Here is a 17,632-nt window from a genome sequence, read left to right as displayed (position 1 = left end):
CCTTACAATACTCTATCCTGAAGGTGCTGGGCTTTCTAAGAGTACTGGAGTAGTTGCCCTTGGAAACATTTAGTACTTTTCCGTAACTTTTCCTGGGGAATCAAGCACCTCTTTCCCAGCTTGTAAAAATAAAAATGAAATTAAAAAACTATTCTTCTCTAAAATGACTCTTTTCACTTTCCTACCAAGACTCTTTCACGTCGAGGAGTGATGTTTGATGATGTCAGAATGGTAACACACTCTGGGAGCCACATGGAAAACTAAGAGAAGGACAGACCCCAGATACCCCGTCTCATCGGGGCACTCCTTTCCACACCTTCACCTCCAAGGAATGGCCCCAATGTAAACTAGGTTTATGGCTGAAATAACATGTTTATTTCTGTTTTGTGCTTCTCTAAAACAGAAATACGTATGATGACAATACATTTTCATACTAGATAATATTCAATTGTGGCTTGATTTTCCAAATTATTCTATAAGAACACAAAAATTAGAAATAAAATTCCCTCTCAGTGTAGGATTTGACCATTAAATATTTTGTGTAATTGAACATTATTTGTAATTATACTGACATGTAATTGATCCAATACCCTGAATATAAGATAAATGGTAACAAATGTATAACCTACTAGAAGAAAACAGGGGATGTCCTCATTGACAATGGTTAACCCAATGATTTTTGGAATATGTCCCAAAAGCAGAGACAGCAAGAGGGAAAATACATAAATGGATTGCATCCAAATGAAAAAACAAAAAATCTGCAGAGCCGACAAAACAATCAACACCATGAAGACACAGAATCATAAAGAGAGAAAATATTTGCAAACCCTACATTCAATAAGGAATTAACTATTTACTGTCCAAAATATACTAGGAACTCTAAGGACTCGAAACCAAGAAACAATACAATTTAAAAACTGGGCAAAGGAACTCAATAATAGACATTTCTGAAGAGAAGCCATGAAAGTGGTCACCAGGTATATATCCATATATACCTGCTGTTACTAGTATATATATATACTTAACATCACTAATCTCCAGAGAAATGCAGATAAAAACTGAAAGAAGATAACACCTTATGTTCATTAGAATGGCTATGATCAAAACATCAAAGGACAAAACTTGTCGATGAGGATGTGGAGGAAAGGGAGCCCTTGCATTCTTCCTCGCCATGTAAATTAGGAGAGCCATTACAGAAAACAGTATGGACCTTCCTCCACAAACTAAACAAATACAGCTACCATATGATGCAGCAAGCCCACACTGGGAGGTGTATATCAAAAGGAAATGAAATCCGTCTATTGAAGAGATATCTGCACTCCCACATTGATTGCAGCACTACTTACAAGACCTAAGATAGGGTATCCACCTAAATATCCAAAAGCAGATAACAGGAGGAGGAAAATCTGACATATATACACAAGGGAATACTATACAGCCTTAAAGAAGAAGGAAATCTTGTCATTTGTGACACATGGGTACACCTGGAGAACATCATGCTAAGTGAAATAAGTCAGGCATAGGTAGGAACACAAATACCACATAATCTCAATGCTATGTAGAATGTCACAAAGGTAGTCTGATGGATGTAAAAGAGAAGAAAGGTGGTTATTTGGTGCTGTGGTGACAGGCGGTGGGGAATTTGAGAAGACATTGGTCAAAATACACAACATTTCAGTTACATAGGGGGAATAAGTTCAAGGATTATTGTATAACATGATGACTACAGTTAACAATATATCGTATTTTTGAAAAATCCCATTAGCATGGATGTGCAGTGTTCTGACCACAGTAATATATATGTGAGGTAATGAATGTCAATTACCTAGATTTAGACATTAGACAATGTGTACATACTTTAAAACAGCACTTTGTACATAAGAAATATATACGACGAGATGTATCCACACTTTAAATATGAATACACAAGTCAATAGTTGAGTGGTTGCAAGGGACTGAGAGTGAAGGAGAAGTGCAGAGACTGGACAGAGTACGATTGCATGGAAGTGAAACTAGTCCATAGAATACAATAATGGTGCATACATGTAATTATGCCTTTGCTTGAATCCATGGAATATACAACACTGAAGTGAATCCTAAGAAGAGCGATGGAGTTGCAGTCACAGTGATGTGTCCATGTAGGTTGAAAGGTTGTAGACAACGTACCACTCTGGGGCAGAAAGTTCATAGTGAAGGGGGCTATGCATATGTGTGGTGAGAGGATATTGGGGACCTATGTTCCCTCTGCCCAATTTTGGCATGAAACTAAAGGTTTGTTACAAAATGATCTCTATTTTTAAAGAGAAATGTGAACTTATTTTGTGAGTATTGATTATCCTGGAAATTCCTGTTCTGTGTGTGGTATATGCATTGCAGGCATGGGCATTAAATTTATACTATAATTTGTCAGAGAAGCCTGTGCACCGTGTATTGAAATAGGGGCCTTTGGTTGGTGTGTTGTTTATTTGTTTGTTTCTTTTCTTTACTCTGCTTTGCTTTTACTCATGAAGCCAGTAGTATGAAGGTAGCTGCTGAGTCCTCGGTTCAGCAACTCAGTGAACTCAGGGCTGGCTTCGCGGGGCTTCATGGCATTTCCAAAGCAGGCAGTGGAAAGAAGGCTCACCCCCTCCATCAAGGTAAAAAAAGACCCGGGGAGGGCTTCAGTGACAGACACATATGACCATTAGATCAAAAACCTCAGCTTCCCCTGAAGGCTACGCGCAGATTTCCATGAATGTCACTTTGGGAGAGAAAAATGCTCCCAGAGCATCCCTGGTAGCGGAGTGACCATTTCGGTTTGCATCTTCTCCTGCTGGTAAGTCGGGTGGGTTGGAAGGGGCTCAGTGTGTGGGAGCATCTTGTACATGGATTTCAACTCACAGGCTCTCTGAATCCTGTCCACAGCCCCAATGCCCTTTCTCTCTGACTCCAGCGCCGCCTGCAGTGGGCCAGGCTCAGCCCAAGGAGAGGGGAGAGGCTACTGCCCGCCCCCATGGGGCCCATCAAACAGACCGCCTGCAAAGCCACCACCTGGCAGGCCCCCAGGAAGCCCCAGGCCACAAAAGCTATCGGCTAAAGGGCGCCCTCTAGAGGATGGATCAAGAAGTCTCACAGCTGCAGACCTGGCCCCATGGCGCTGAGTGAAATCAGAAAGTACCACAAGTCCACTCAGCTGCTCGCTCCAGCACAAGCTAACCCTCCAGCGCCTGGTGCGCGAGATCCCCCGGACCATCAGCCGGGACCTGGGCTTCCAGAGCGTGGCCGTTGGTGCTTTCAGGGGACCAATGAGGCCTACCTGGTGCGCCTCTTTGAAGACACCAACCTGTATGTCATCCATGCCAGAAGCGTCCCAATTATGCCAAGAGACGTGCAGCTGGCCCACAGCCTCCGTGGAGAGGGTGCTGAAGAGCCCTCCTGGGAAATCTTGCATTGTAAATGGTTTCCTTTGCGTTCTGTTGTGTTTTTCCTCTTCTCTCTGTTAATGATAGATATGATGTTAGAAGTTGTGTTCAGTATCAGTATCATTTCCTGCACGGGGTCTAAAAGTAGCTAAGCATACGATGGAGAACAGAAACCGAAGCAGAAATCACAGGTAGTGACTGTTTTTCTATTTTCTTTTAATTGTAAATTTTCAATCTACATTGAGGAGTTAATGCATTCATGTCAAGTGGAAATGTCTGAGTGAACACGTTTCACTAGTTCAAATCAAGAACTATTGTGAAAAAACTGGTTCCTTAATTTTATTAAAAACCAAAGAAACTTATTGGCGTCAAACCGATAATGTCTCCTGTGATTGATCAAACAGTAGAGGAGATCCACACTTTGGCTTTCTCCATATACAGTTCCATGTTTGCAATGTTCCCTGTCACCTTGGCTGTTCCTCCTAGTTTGCGATGAACATACATTGATCTCTACTTTCTACAACATGAATAGACTCCGTATGAATACACTCTGTATCCACAAGTCACTTCACATTAGGGTTGGCAGAATTACCAGTGTGGGTGTGTTTGTGGTGGGAAAGGGAGAGAGGCACCCTGTAGAAGTCGGATGCATTCCGTCAGGTGCAGGTCAGTGTCCTAGAACCAGGTTACTGCCGTGCACATGGCTGTAATGACCCAGAACTTTGTCGGGGAGGTGGTAGGAGAAGCCCTGGCCATGTGTGAGATGTGGGAAAATGCCCCTGTTACACCCCAGGCACTGGAAAAAGGCCTTTCACACGGGACAACCCAGGTCCCGCTTCCCCAACATCCAGTACAAAAATAAACTAGAAAAATCATCTTCCTCTGGGAAGATATTGGTCTCACCCAGATGAAGGCAGCAGCCGGTTTCATAATCCCTTTCAATCATGTTTATATCTCAGACCAGGCACAATGACTCATTTCTGTAAAACCAACATTTTGGGTGGCCAAGGGCGGCAGATCGATTGAGCTCAGGAGTTCCTGTCCAGGCCAGGAATCTTGGCAAAACCTCCTCTCCAAAAAAAAAAAAAAAAAAAAAAAAAAAAAAAAAATTAGCTGGGTACGGTTGCTGGTGTCTATGGTTTCACCTACTCGGAGGCTGAGGTAGAAGGACTGATTGAGCTCTGGAGGTGGAAGTTAAAGGGAGCTAAATTGACATCACTGCCCTTCCACTTGGCCAACAGAGTAAGACTCTGTCTCAAAAAACTAACAATCATTGTCATTATATTTGGTTCTCTGAGGTCCATGCATGAGTGGGTGCTTTTCTGGGTCTTCCTAGTTGGAGGAAGAAAGGGGCATGGGCCTTGGGCATCCTGTGGATGGGGAGCTGTTTTCAGAGAGAAAAAAGACATCCTTTTAAGAGACTATGGTGGATTCACACTGAATCCTGAAGTTGCTATGACTTTGGATGTTTTTGCTCAAATGTGATTTTAAAGAGATAAAACAAACAGTAAGTCTTCCCTGACAATACTCAATCCAGAAGGTCCCGGGCTTTCTAAGAGCACTGGAATAGTTACCTTGTAAACATTTAATACTTTTCCATAATTTTCCTGGGAAATCAACCAACTGTTTTTCAGCTTGCAAAAATAAAAATGAAATTAAAAATTAGTTTTTCCTCTAAAATGGGTTTTTTCACATTTGGACCAAGATTGTTTTATGTCACGGAGTGATCTTTCATGATGTTAGGAGGGTAGAACACTGTAGGAGCTGCATGAAAAACTACACAGAGAAACACAAACCCCAGAGACCCTGTCTAATCTCTTCATTCATTTCCACACATTCGCCTCCAAAGAGCTGGTCCCAATGTAACCAATGCTAATGGCTGAAATAACATATTGATGTGTGTTTCGTGCATGTCTAAAACAGAAATGCATACAATAACAATATATTGTTATACTGCATGATGTTTTATTTTTAGTTTATTTTGCAGATTACTGTATTAAAAATATAATGTCCTCTCACTGTAGGATTTGAGCATTAAATATTTTGTGTAATTGAAGCCTATTTGTAATTATACTGACATGTAATTGCCAAATACCATGTATATAAGATAAATGGTAATAAATATATAGCAAAAATAAAATGGAGTTCCAGTTTTTGGGGTGACTCCTAAGGAAATTCAATGTCATCACTCTATCTTCACAATGAGAAAAAAACTGAAAAAGCAAAGAATCAATATCTCCTTGGAAATCTCTCTAAGTGATGATGTCAGTGGCAAATACAAAGAGCAAACAAAAAGATTTCATGGTTTTCTGTCTTCAAAGTATGCTATCAATCTGTAGGAACCAAAATGGCATAACACTGGCATAAAAACAGACACTTAAGCCACCGGATCAGAGCAGAGAGTCTAGAAATCAGCCCATCCATATACAGCCAACTGATAGTTTAAAAGGGTGCCAACAACCCACCACCACGAAACCACAGTTTCTTCCATCAATGGCGATAGGGAAACCTGGCAGCCACATGAAGAAAAATGAAATTGGACCCCTATATCTTACTGTACACAAGAATAAATCCCAATAAATTAAAAACTTGAAACTATCAACCAACTAGAAGAAAACAGGGGACATCCTCATTGACTCTGGTTAAGCCAAAAACTTTTGGAATATGACCCAAAAGCACAGACAACAAAAGGGTGAATAGACAGACGGATTGCATCCAACTTAAAAAAAAAATCTGCAAAGCCGACAAGACAATAAACATCATGAAGAGACAAAATCAAAATGAGAGAAAATATTTGCAAACCCTACATCATATAAGGGATTAATTACTCTCCAAAATACTCTAGGAACTCAAACGACTCAATAGCAAGAAACAACACAATTTAAAAACCGGGCAAAGGACCTAAATGACATACCTTTGTGAAAAGAAGACATACAGTGGCCAACTGGTATGTATATACATATATATGCTCAACATCGCTAATCATCAGAGAAATGCAAGTTAAAACTGAAAGAAGATACCACCTCACACTCATTAGGATGTCTATGATCAAAAAGTCAAAAGACAACACTTGTTGATGAGGATGTGGAGGAAAGGGAACCCTTGCACTATTCATGGGAACGTAAATTAGGACAGCCATTATAGGAAGCAGGATGGACGTTCCTCCAAAAATGGAAAGAATAGAGCTACCATATGATCCAGCAATCCCACACTGCCAGGTATATACCAAAAGGAAATGAAATCAGTATTGAAGAGATATCTGCACTCCCACGTTAATTCACAATAACTAAGATATGGAATTCACCTAAATGTCCAAAAATGGATGACAGGATGGGGTAAATCTGATATACATGCACAATGGAATACTATGCAGTCTTAAAGAAGGACATCTTGTCATTTGTGACACATGGGTGCACCTGGAGAACATCATGCTACGTGAAATAAGCCAGGTGTAGGAAGACAAATACCACGTCATCTCAATGATATGTGGAATCTCACAAAGTTAATCTAATAGATGTCAAAAAGAAGAATTCTGGTTGTCAGGGGCTGGGTGGCTGTGGGTGAAGGATTGAGAAGACGTTTGTCGAAATACACAACATTTCAGTTATATAGGGAGAATAAGCTCAACGACTATATTACAACATGGTGACTATAGTTTAACAATAGATCATATTCTTGAGAAGTGCTATTAGCCTGGATGTGAAATGTTCTCACCAAAATAATACATATGTCAGGTAATGGCTGTCAGTTACCTAATTTAGATATTAGACAATGTGTACATACTTTATAACAGCATTATGTACATAAGAAATATATACAATGAGATGTGTGTATTTTAAATACAAAGAAATAAATCAATAGTTGAGTGGTTGCAAGAGACCGAGGGTCAAGGGGGAGTGCAGAGACGGGACACAGTGCATTTGTACAGAAGTGAAACTAGTCCACAGAATGCAATAACGGTGGATACATGTAATTACACCTTTGCTCGAGTCCATAGAATGTACAACACCCAAGTGAGTCCCTAAGGAGAGCTATGGTCTTGGAGTCAGAGTGCTGTGTCCATGCAGGTTGAATGACTGTAGCCAACATACTACTCTGGAGCAGAAAGTTGATAGTGAAGGGGGCTATGCATATGTGGGGAAAAGGGATAAGGGAAATCTCTGCTTCTTCTGCCTGATTTTGCTGTGAACCTAAGGTTTTCTACAAAAGTAGCTCTCCTTTTAAAACAGGAATGTGAACTTATTTTGTGAGTATTGATTATCATGGGATTTCCTGTTCTGGGCATGGTCTGTGCATTGCATAGAAGGGCATTCAATTTCTACTACAAGTATCAGAGAAGCCTGTTAATAGTGTATCAAAATAGGGGCCTTTTGTATGTGTATTGTTTGATTGTTTGTTTGTTTTTGTTTGCTTTACTTTTTCTCATGGAGCCAGAAGTATGAAGGTAGCAGCTGTGACCTGGGTTCGGCAGTTCAGTGAACTCAGGGCCTTCACTGGGCCTCATGCCATTTCCAAAATGGGCAATGGAAACAAGGCTCAGCCCTGGCGTCAAGGTAAAAAAAGGAGCCAGGATGCCTCAGTGACAGGCATATATGACCATTTGATCAAAAAGTCTCAGCTTCCCCCAAAGGCTACCCCCAAATTTCCACGAATGTCACTTTGGGGGAGAAAACATGTCCCCCAGAGCATCCCTAATAGAGGAGTGACCTTTTTGATTTTCCATCCATCCCTCCCGGTTTCAACTCATCCTCAGAGAACCTGAGAGACACCTCACGATGGCACCCTTGGTGTTTTGCGGCAGTCACAGAAGTCATCTAATGTGCAACTGTATTGAAATGTCTTTTTCATTGTAACTTCCATGATGATCATGAAATGTCAACTTTTGGGATCTCTTTGGCACCTAGATTCTAGCTAACTCTCACCTATCATCTCTCCCATGAGGCACAGTCCAGAGGTTCAGCCCTCCCCGGGCTGCATGCAGAACCCAGGACTTGATCGGGTTTTCACAACCCTGATGAGGTTGAGGGTCTGGCGAAGCAGTGAGAGCAATGGAAGGTAGCTGCGTGGGTCTAATGCAATCATCTGAGCCCCTTATCATAGGCTGGACTTGGCTGAGACTACACAGATGTCCAGCCAGAGCCAGGCTGCCTCGGGGGAGGGAGATTCCCCACAGCTGATGTGTAGACCAAGGAAGCCCAGGACCCCCGGGAGACCGAGCAGCAGGACCTCTGACCCACACACTTGCGAGCTGGTAAGTCTGGGGCTGGCTTGGAAGGGGTTAAGTGTCTGAAGAGTCTTCTGCATGGATCTCAACTCGCAGACTCTCTGATTTTTGTCCACAGCCCCACCATCATTGCAGTCTGAAACCAGCGCTGCCTCCAGTTAACCTGGCTCAGCCCAAGGACAGGAGAGAGACCACAGCCCCAGGCCACTGCACGCACCAAGCCAACAGCCAGCAAAGCCACGGCCTGGCAGGCGCCACGAAGACCCTGGCCACTAAAGCCGCCAGCAAAAGAGCACGTCCTACAGGAGGGATCAAGAAGCCTCACCGCTACAGGCCTGACAATGCGCGAAATCAGAAAGTACCAGAAGTCCACGCAGCTGTTACTCCTCAAGCTGCCCTTCCAGCGCCTGGTGTGCAAGATCTCCCAGGCCATCATCCTGGTCCTGCGCTTCCAAGCGCTACCATTGGCGACCTGCAGGAGCCCAGTGAGGCTTACCTGGTGCACCTCTTTGAAGACACCTAGCTCTGTGCCATCCATAAAAGCCCTGGCCTCTTCTCCCCTATATATGTATATTAGTGCTCTGCTTTGTACCCTCTTCCATAGGAAACAAAATTCCATCAGTTGATCATTTAAGCCTTTCTAATTTGGGTACAAATTTTAGTGTAGTTGTACTTGTATGCTTTGTACTTTATACTTCTAAAGATTAGACCCTAGATAATATGTGCTTGGAATAGTGGAGCTAGCTTACTTAAACTTTATTTAGGCATTTTGTGGGGGCAAAGGCAGGCAGTGAGGATGTTAAGCTTATCCCAAAATAGTGAATTTTGGAAAATAGTCAACTACAGTCACTTTATTTGTGAGGTATCTTGTCACCAATTAACCAGCACCAATCAGAGATCACATTTTTCTAGGCAGTCTCCAACTGTACATTATGAGGTAGACTTTAAGAATAGTGATGAAGCTCCAGGAAAAAATTCATTGTCATTAACATGTAATACAATCAGCCATGAAAGCTGTCAAAGATTTCTGCTGGAAAGATACCACTTTCTACAGACTTCTTTCCAGAGAGCCGTGACTATATGATACTATATATTGAGAACATTTAGTATGTGATTATTAAAAAGTCAGAAAACAACAGATGTTGGCAAGGCTGTGGAGATATAGAAACACTTTTACAATGTCTGTGAGAGTGTCAATTAGTTCAACCATTGTGGTAGACAGTGTGGCGATTCCTCAAGGATCTAGAACCAGAAATACCATTGGACACAGCCATCTCATTACTGTGTATATACCCAAAGGATTATAAATCATTCTACTATAAAGACACATACACACAATACATTGCAGCACAGTTTACAATAGCAAAGGCTTGGAACCAACCCAAATGCCCATCAATGATAGACTGGATAAAGACCATGTGGCATATATACACCACGGAATACTATGCAGCCATAAAAGAGAATGAGTTCGTGTTCTTTGCGGTGACATGGATGACACTGGAAACCATCATTCTCAGCAAACTAACACAGGAACAGAAAACCAAACACCACATGTTCTCACTCATAAGTGGGAGTTGATCAATGAGAACACACGGAAACAGAAAGGGGAACATCACACACCGTGGTCTGTCAAGGGGTGGGAGGCAAGGGAAAGGACAGCATTAGGAAACATCCCAATGCATGTGGAGCTTAAAGCCTAGATGATGGGTTGATTGGCGCAGCAAACCACTAGGGAACATGTAAAGCTTTGTTACAAACCTGCACATTCTGCACATGTATCCCATAACATACAGTAAAAAAGAAAAAAAAGAATCTGTAAGAACGCTGAACCTTCTCAGCTAATCCAATTTTCCTTTCTGAGAAAACAACACTGTGTTCCTGCTCCTGAGCTGACCTCTGAGACCTTGATGGGAACTTGTTTCTGTCTTCAGCAGTTCAGCTTTACTCAGACCCCATTCAAAATACTGAGTTCCATGAGAGGCCAGAGAAATGTTATAGGCTTGTGTGTGGAATCACCATAGCACTGCTCTCTACAGATGCTTCTCTCCACCTCAGGCTGCTTGGGCCAGGTTCTCTTTTCCTCTACTGTTCAGAAAGTGCTAGACCTGCAACACCTGACAAAATACAGCTTCCATGACTCCTCAGTGCCATGGAAAAGGAATGAGCTGAGAGCAATCTAAAGGCTGGGAGATATTAAGTCTCTTGGATCTTACTTCTTTTGGTTGCTCCAGCACTTTAATTCCTGAGAGAGCCCTCCCATCTCCATCAGTTCTTCCAAGAACCTGTACCCTCCTTGTGTCTCTAAGACACACTGGTCTAACTTGTTAGATGCCTTTACAAGAAAGTTGGTGAAATAAAAGGAAAGCTAAACCATGTCAGAATATGGAGGTATGAAACAGAATTTCCCCATACTTGGTAACGTTTAGAAATTTGTGTGATACCCAAAGGCAGATTCTATGTACACTCAGTCCTATTTTCAGAGCAAAAGCTGAGTGTATGAGGAAATAAAACTGTATTTTATGGGGGTATCTTTGGCTTCAGGAAGAAAGAGTAAATATTATTCTCCATTCAATATTAGAGCTGAACTATGGGGTCTTTTTGATCCTTTTTGCTTACACGCTGTGAATCAGAGGGCACATGGCAAAGGTAAACAGGCAGAAACAGCATCGTGGATATTGGTGAGCTGTGCTGGGAAGGTTCACAGTGATTCTATAATAACTCTGAGGTCTTTATTCGATAATGAAAAATTACTCTTTTCCATCATAAAGGTAAAGCAGAGTATGTACAAGTAGAGTATTGAATAACTTTGTCACTCGTGATGAACCTACTTGGTCCAATACTTTAACAACTTCCCCAATGTCTCCGTACTCAGGTTTGATTTCCTGAGTGGCTCATTGGTAGAATGAATAAAATCAAGACTCCTCTAAAGCAATGTTTGGAACTAAATTTCAGTGTCTCCAGAAGCACTGGTAAAATCACCATGTGTAGCGAACGTGCAGTATAAATAGGCTCTGTCTGTGTCTTTGGAACTGCCCATATGATCATTACAAATGGAGGCTTGAGGAAAGGTGGTTTTGGAATTGGTTTCTCTCTAGTCTTACACGATGCACCTATACTATATTGCATTATGATAAACTAAAGGGTCACTTGCTGACGTAAAGCAAAGTAGGCAGGAATGGAAGAGTCAACATGGAGAAAAAAAATTCTTTGTGATTATATTTTTATTTCTACAGTTTGGAAAACAGTTTAACTGCTTTTGTGATGACTAAAACAAATACATATGAGCATTGAAAATCAGAGAGGGACAACAAATGGGAAACATTTCTGGAGGCTTCGCTTACCGAAACCCAGACATCAGCATACAAGGTAAGACACAGCAACACCAGGCTTCAGAATGAATCCGTACAAATCTCCTGGAAAGGGCTTCCCTCTCCGAATGCAGCTACCTGTCCACAGGATGCTCAAGGCCCAGGCACCTTTATTCTTCCAACTAGAAAGACTGAGAAAAATGCCTCAATATGCCCCTGGAGTCCCAAACATTTAGCCAAGGCCACTGTGAAACAATCTGCTGTCTTCACCTAGGTAAGGTCAACTTCACAGTATCAGACACTAAGATTGTGGGTGAATCCAGGGTGGACTGAGATAAGGAAGCTCCAGCAAATGCAGTCCTGTCATTGGAAGATGAATGCGATACTTATTCCTGCACAAACAGACCCTGCCCTCTGGCCTTGGGCCTAGAACATGATTTTTTTATAGTTGCTGTTGGGGAAGAGGCCCTTGGGCTTTAACCTGCGAACGGCCTCCCTTAAATGCTTGGGCTGCAGCGGGGGCGTCTCTCCCCACATCTCGCACACGTCCAGGGCCTCTTCCACCACCTCTCCGACAAAGACCTTAGCTATTCCAGCCATAGCAATGGCGGTGTTCTCAGACACCGATCTGCCACTGATAGACTGCATCAGACCCGCAATGCGTGCTCTCGGGAAAGCTGAGCGGCGACACACTTCGTAGCGGGCCAGCTGCTCCTCAGACATGGCAGAAAGCAGGGCTGTCATCCTCTGAACCTCCTCTGCATCCACGGTGGGCTTCCTCTCCTTCTTCTCCTTGGTATCTGTTTTCTGTCTTTTGGCTGCAGGAGGAGCTGAGGCTGATGCTTCATTGTCACCTTCTGTGAGGTCCATGACATCCTGACTCCTGAGCTCACTTTCCTGATCCCTGGGTTCTTCCAAGTTCCCATCTAGTTCCTCAGGGATTCCATCGTTGTTGCTGCCCTTCAGACCTTGGGGCATGGCGAACATCTCAGCAGACACACCTGTTTGCCTGCCTGTCTCCATGGGTGAGATTCAAGTCTGCTCCACGACAGCAACTGTAGAGGCAGAAGTTCTGGCTGGGGTGGTTCGATTATGGATCTGCAATGAGAACCTTTCAAAGAGTTTAGCTGCTGTGTTTCTGCTGAGCCAGTTTAACCATAACTGGACACAGCCCCCTGCCTCCCCTTCCCACACACAAACACACACACTGAATGTTCTCACTTCCACAATGTGAAGAAACTTGTGGAAGGAGAGTATATTAGTTTTAGATCAATGCAGAATCAATTCTCACCAATTTGGGATATTTAAAACAAACACCAGCTCACAAGTCAGAAGTACTGCTAGGCCAAGTGACTGCCTCCTGCTCAGAGTCACACGAGGGACCTCCAGGATGGGTCTGGCTGTGTGGTCGTTACCTTCACGTGAGAAGTGTCTGTCTTCGATCTCATTCGAGTTGGTGGCAGAATTCAATGCCTTAGGGTTGTGAGCCCCAGGCCCACTTGTTGGTTCTGCCTGCTGCCGTGAGGATGCTCTCAGCTCCTACAAGTGTTGCCCAGGTCTGGGCTGTGAGGCTCCCTGGGTGTGCACAGCCAATGCTGGGGAATCTCCCACAGGGGAATGTAATCTCAGGGAGGTTCAGTCCTCCCTTATAAAGAGCTCAGATGATTGAATTAGACCCAGCCCTTAGCAGCTATTGGTTCAGGATATCCCTAATCTAATCAGGAAGTTGGGCAGGCTCATCAATTCGTGGTTCCGCCCACACCCAAGGGAGGGGCAGACACAGGGCGAGTCTCTGAGGGGTGGGAAATGCAGGGGGCATTTCAGAATTCAGTCTCCTTCACAGAATCGCAAAGTTCACATTTCACAACAATAAAGAAACTATTTACAGTAAAACTGAGATATTTTATGAAGTTGCACATTAGAAAACTTCAATGTCTGAGAAAAAAGTCTCTAACTCACAGGGAAACAAGTGTTTTATCAAATACTCTGAAAATAAAATGGGCTGGGTGAGGGGAATATGAAAGTATTATTTCAATTTTATTTTATCTTATTTTATTTTATTTTATTGATTTAATTTTGAGACAGAGTCTTGCTCTGTCCCACAGGCTGGGTTACAGTGGCCTGATCTCAGCTCACTGCAGCCTCCGCATCCTGGGCTCAAGGGATGCTCCCGCCTCAGCCTCCAGAGTAGCTGGGACTAAATGTACGTGCCACCACGCCAGGCAAATTTTTGTCTTTTTTAAAGTAGAGACGAGGTTTCACCACTTTGGCCAGGTTGGTCTTCAACTGCTGACTTCAGGTGATCTGCCCCACTTTGGCTTCCTGAAGAGAAGGGACTATAGGCGTGAGCCACCGCGCCCAGACTATGATAGTTTCACGCTGAAGTCCGAAGCTGCTCTGCCTTAGGATTTTTCCTGAGTTTTACTTTCCTGTCAGGATGAGTTGCTAGTTCATCTTTCCTGTGGGATCTTCTAGAAAGGCATTACTGATGAGATTATGGCTTTCTCACAAGAAATACTACTTTGGTGAAACTCTATTGAAATTAACAGTACCTTAAGTTTCCAATACTTATCAAGTACAATATTTGAACATGCCATGGTAGGTGAATGTGTAAGAAGCAGAATTTGGCAAACTCCATTTTTTTCAATTTTGATGGTTTCAGGTTTTTTGGTTTCAGCCAAACTAAAGAATGTCCTAATGAGCTGTCAATTCACAGGTCACAACAGACAATTTTTGAAACTAAATCACAGTTTAATTTTTGGAGTATGACTCTAAAGAAATTTGAATAATCTGGTGATATTGCTAACACAAAACATGGTTGTTCAGGCTTTCATCTTTAAAAACAAGCAAAATAGGATGTGGAATTCTCGCATTTTACCAAACAGCAGTATGCTCCCTTGAATATGTGACTAGGGAAAGTAAGTCATTGGAAAAAAATAAATAAAGGAAAAACCTCCTCTGTCTCAATAATAGTTTCATTGAGAAAAATGTATTTTTTAAAAACTGCTGGCTATGTCTTGATATTTTTAGACATGGCAATAAGTTGAAATTTCATGAATCGTCTCTCTAACATTCATGCTACTTAAGAAACTCTTCCCAAGATTGGACTGCATTCATTTCATAAAAGCCCTGCCCTCCTCTCCCCTATGTACGTATATTAGCACTCTGCTTTGTACCTTCTTCCATAGGAAACACAAATCCATCAATTGATGTTTTAAGCCTTTCCAGTTTGGGTACAACTATTTGTATAGTTGTAAGATTTGCACTTTATACTTCTAAAGACTAGACCCAGATAATATGTGCTTGGGAATAGTGGAGCTAGCTTGCTTAAACTTTATTTAGACATATGCTAATTACTTGTGGGGAGCAAAGGCAGGCAGTGAGGATGTTAAGCTTATCCCAAAATAGTCAATTTTGGAAAATAGTCAAGTACGGGCCGGGCACGGTGGCCCACGCCTGTAATCCCAGCACTTTGGGAGGCCGAGGCACCCAGTCTCGAGGTCAGGAGATCGAGACCATCACGATTAACACGGTGAAACCCGGTCTCTGCTATAAATACAAACATTAGCTGGGCGTGGTGGCAGGCGCTTCTAGTCCCAGATACTCAGGAGGCCGAGGCAGGAGAATAGCATGAACCTGGAAGGCGGAGCTTGCAGTGAGCCGAGTGGTATCTTGTCACCACTTAAGCAGCACCAATCAGAGACCACATTTTTCTAGGCAGTCTCCAAATGTACATTATGAATAGTAATGTACTTTAAGAATAGTGATGAAGCTCCAGGAAAAATTGCATTGTCATTAACATGTAATACAATCAGCCATGAATGCTGTCAAAGATTTCTCCTGAAAAGATACCACTTTCTACAGATTTCTTTCTTGAGAGCTGTGGCTATATGATATTATATATTGAGAAGATTTAGTATGTGATTATTAAAAGGTCAGAAAACAACAGATGCTGGCAAGGCTGTGGAGATATAGAAACACTTTTACAATATCTGTGAGAGTGTAAATTAGTTCAACCATTGTGGAAGACAGTGTGGCGATTCCTCAAGGATCTAGAACCAGAAATACCATTGGACCCAGCAATTTCATTACTGGGTATATACCCAAAGGATTATACATCATTCTACTATAAAGACACATATACATGTAAGTTTACTGCAGCACAGTTTACAATAGCAAAGACTTGGAACCAACCCAAATGCCCATCAATGATAGACTGGATAAAGAACATGTGGCATACGCCCCGTCCGGGAGGGAGGTGGGGGGGTCAGCCCCCCGCCGGGCCAGCCGCCCCGTCGGGGAAGTGAGGGGCACCTCTGCCTGGCTGCCCCTACTGGGAAGTGAAGAGCCCCTCTGCCCGGCCAGCCGCCCTGTCCGGGAGGGAGGTGGGGGGGGTCAGCCCCCTGCCCAGCCAGCCGCCCCGTCCGGGAGGTGAGGGGCGCTTCTGCCCGGCCGCCCCTACTGGGAAGTGAGGAGCTCCTCTGCCCAGCCACCACCCCATCTGGGAGGTGTACTCAACAGCTCATTGAGAACGGGCCATGAAGACAATGGCGGTTTTGTGGAATAGAAAGGGGGGAAAGGTGGGGAAAAGATTGAGAAATCGGATGGTTGCCATGTCTGTGTAGAAAGAGGTAGACAAGGGAGACTTTTCATTTTGTTCTGTACTAAGAAAAATTCTTCTGCCTTGGGATCCTGTTGATCTCTGACCTTACCCCCAACCCTGTGCTCTCTGAAACATGTGCTGTATCCACTCAGGGTTGAATGGATTAAGGGCGGTGCAAGATGTGCTTTGTTAAACAGATGCTTGAAGGCAGCATGTTCGTTAAGAGTCATCACCACTCCCTAATCTCAAGTACCCAGGGACACAAACACTGCGGAAGGCTGCAGGGTCTTCTGCCTAGGAAAACTAGAGAACTTTGTTCACTTGTTTATCTGCTGACCTTCCCTCCACTATTGTCCTGTGACCCTGCCAAATCCCCCTCTGCGAGAAACACCCAAGAATGATCAATAAAAAAGAAAAAAAAAAAAAAAAAAAGAACATGTGGCATATATACAGCATGGAATACTATGCAGCCATAAAAAAGAATGAGCTCCTCTTTTTGCGGTGACGTGGATAACACTGAAAACCATCATTCTCAGCAAACTAACACAGGAACAGAAAACCAAACACCCTATGTTCTCACTCATACGTGGGAGTTGATCAATGAGAACACACCGACACAGAGAGGGGAACATCACACAGCGTGGCCTGTCAAGTGATGGGAGGCAAGGGAAGGGAGAGCATCAGGACAAATATGCAATGCATGCAGGGCTTAAAGCCTCCATGATGGGTTGATAGGTGCAGCAAACCACTAGGGCACATGTATACGTTTGTAACAAACCTGCACATTCTGCACATGGATCCCAAAACTGAAAGTTAAAAAAAAAAAATGTGTAAGGACATTGAACATTCTCAGCTAATCCAATTTTCCTCTCTGAGAAAACAATGCTGTGTTCCTGCTCCTGAGCTGACCTCTGAGACCTTGATGGGAACTTGTTTCTGTCTTCAGCAGTTCAGCTTTACTCAGACCCCACTCAGACTATTGAGTTCTATGAGGGGCCAGAAAAATGTTCTGATATTCTAATTAGAACATTAAAATATTCTAAGCTTGTGTGTGGAATCACCATCAGCACTGCTCTCTACAGATGCTTGCCTCCAC

The 17,632-nt window shown here is 43.1% G+C and overlaps 1 protein-coding gene across 1 annotated transcript; it reads right to left on the bottom strand.

Annotated features, from left to right (window-relative positions):
• Nucleotides 1-12,240: 12,240 nt before the first annotated feature.
• On the bottom strand, nucleotides 12,241-13,047 carry LOC129143933 (TATA-box-binding protein-associated factor 11-like protein 12). Its single transcript, XM_054684192.2, has one exon. The coding sequence runs from the start codon at nucleotides 12,954-12,956 to the stop codon at nucleotides 12,360-12,362; it is 597 nt and encodes a 198-aa protein (XP_054540167.2). The 5' UTR covers nucleotides 12,957-13,047; the 3' UTR covers nucleotides 12,241-12,359.
• Nucleotides 13,048-17,632: the final 4,585 nt, after the last annotated feature.

Source organism: Pan troglodytes, chromosome 4 (assembly GCF_028858775.2).
Source record: "Pan troglodytes isolate AG18354 chromosome 4, NHGRI_mPanTro3-v2.0_pri, whole genome shotgun sequence".
Classification (NCBI taxonomy): Eukaryota; Metazoa; Chordata; class Mammalia; order Primates; family Hominidae; genus Pan; species Pan troglodytes.
Note: the sequence above shows the minus strand (reverse complement) of the source record. Positions and strands in the feature narration are given on the sequence as shown.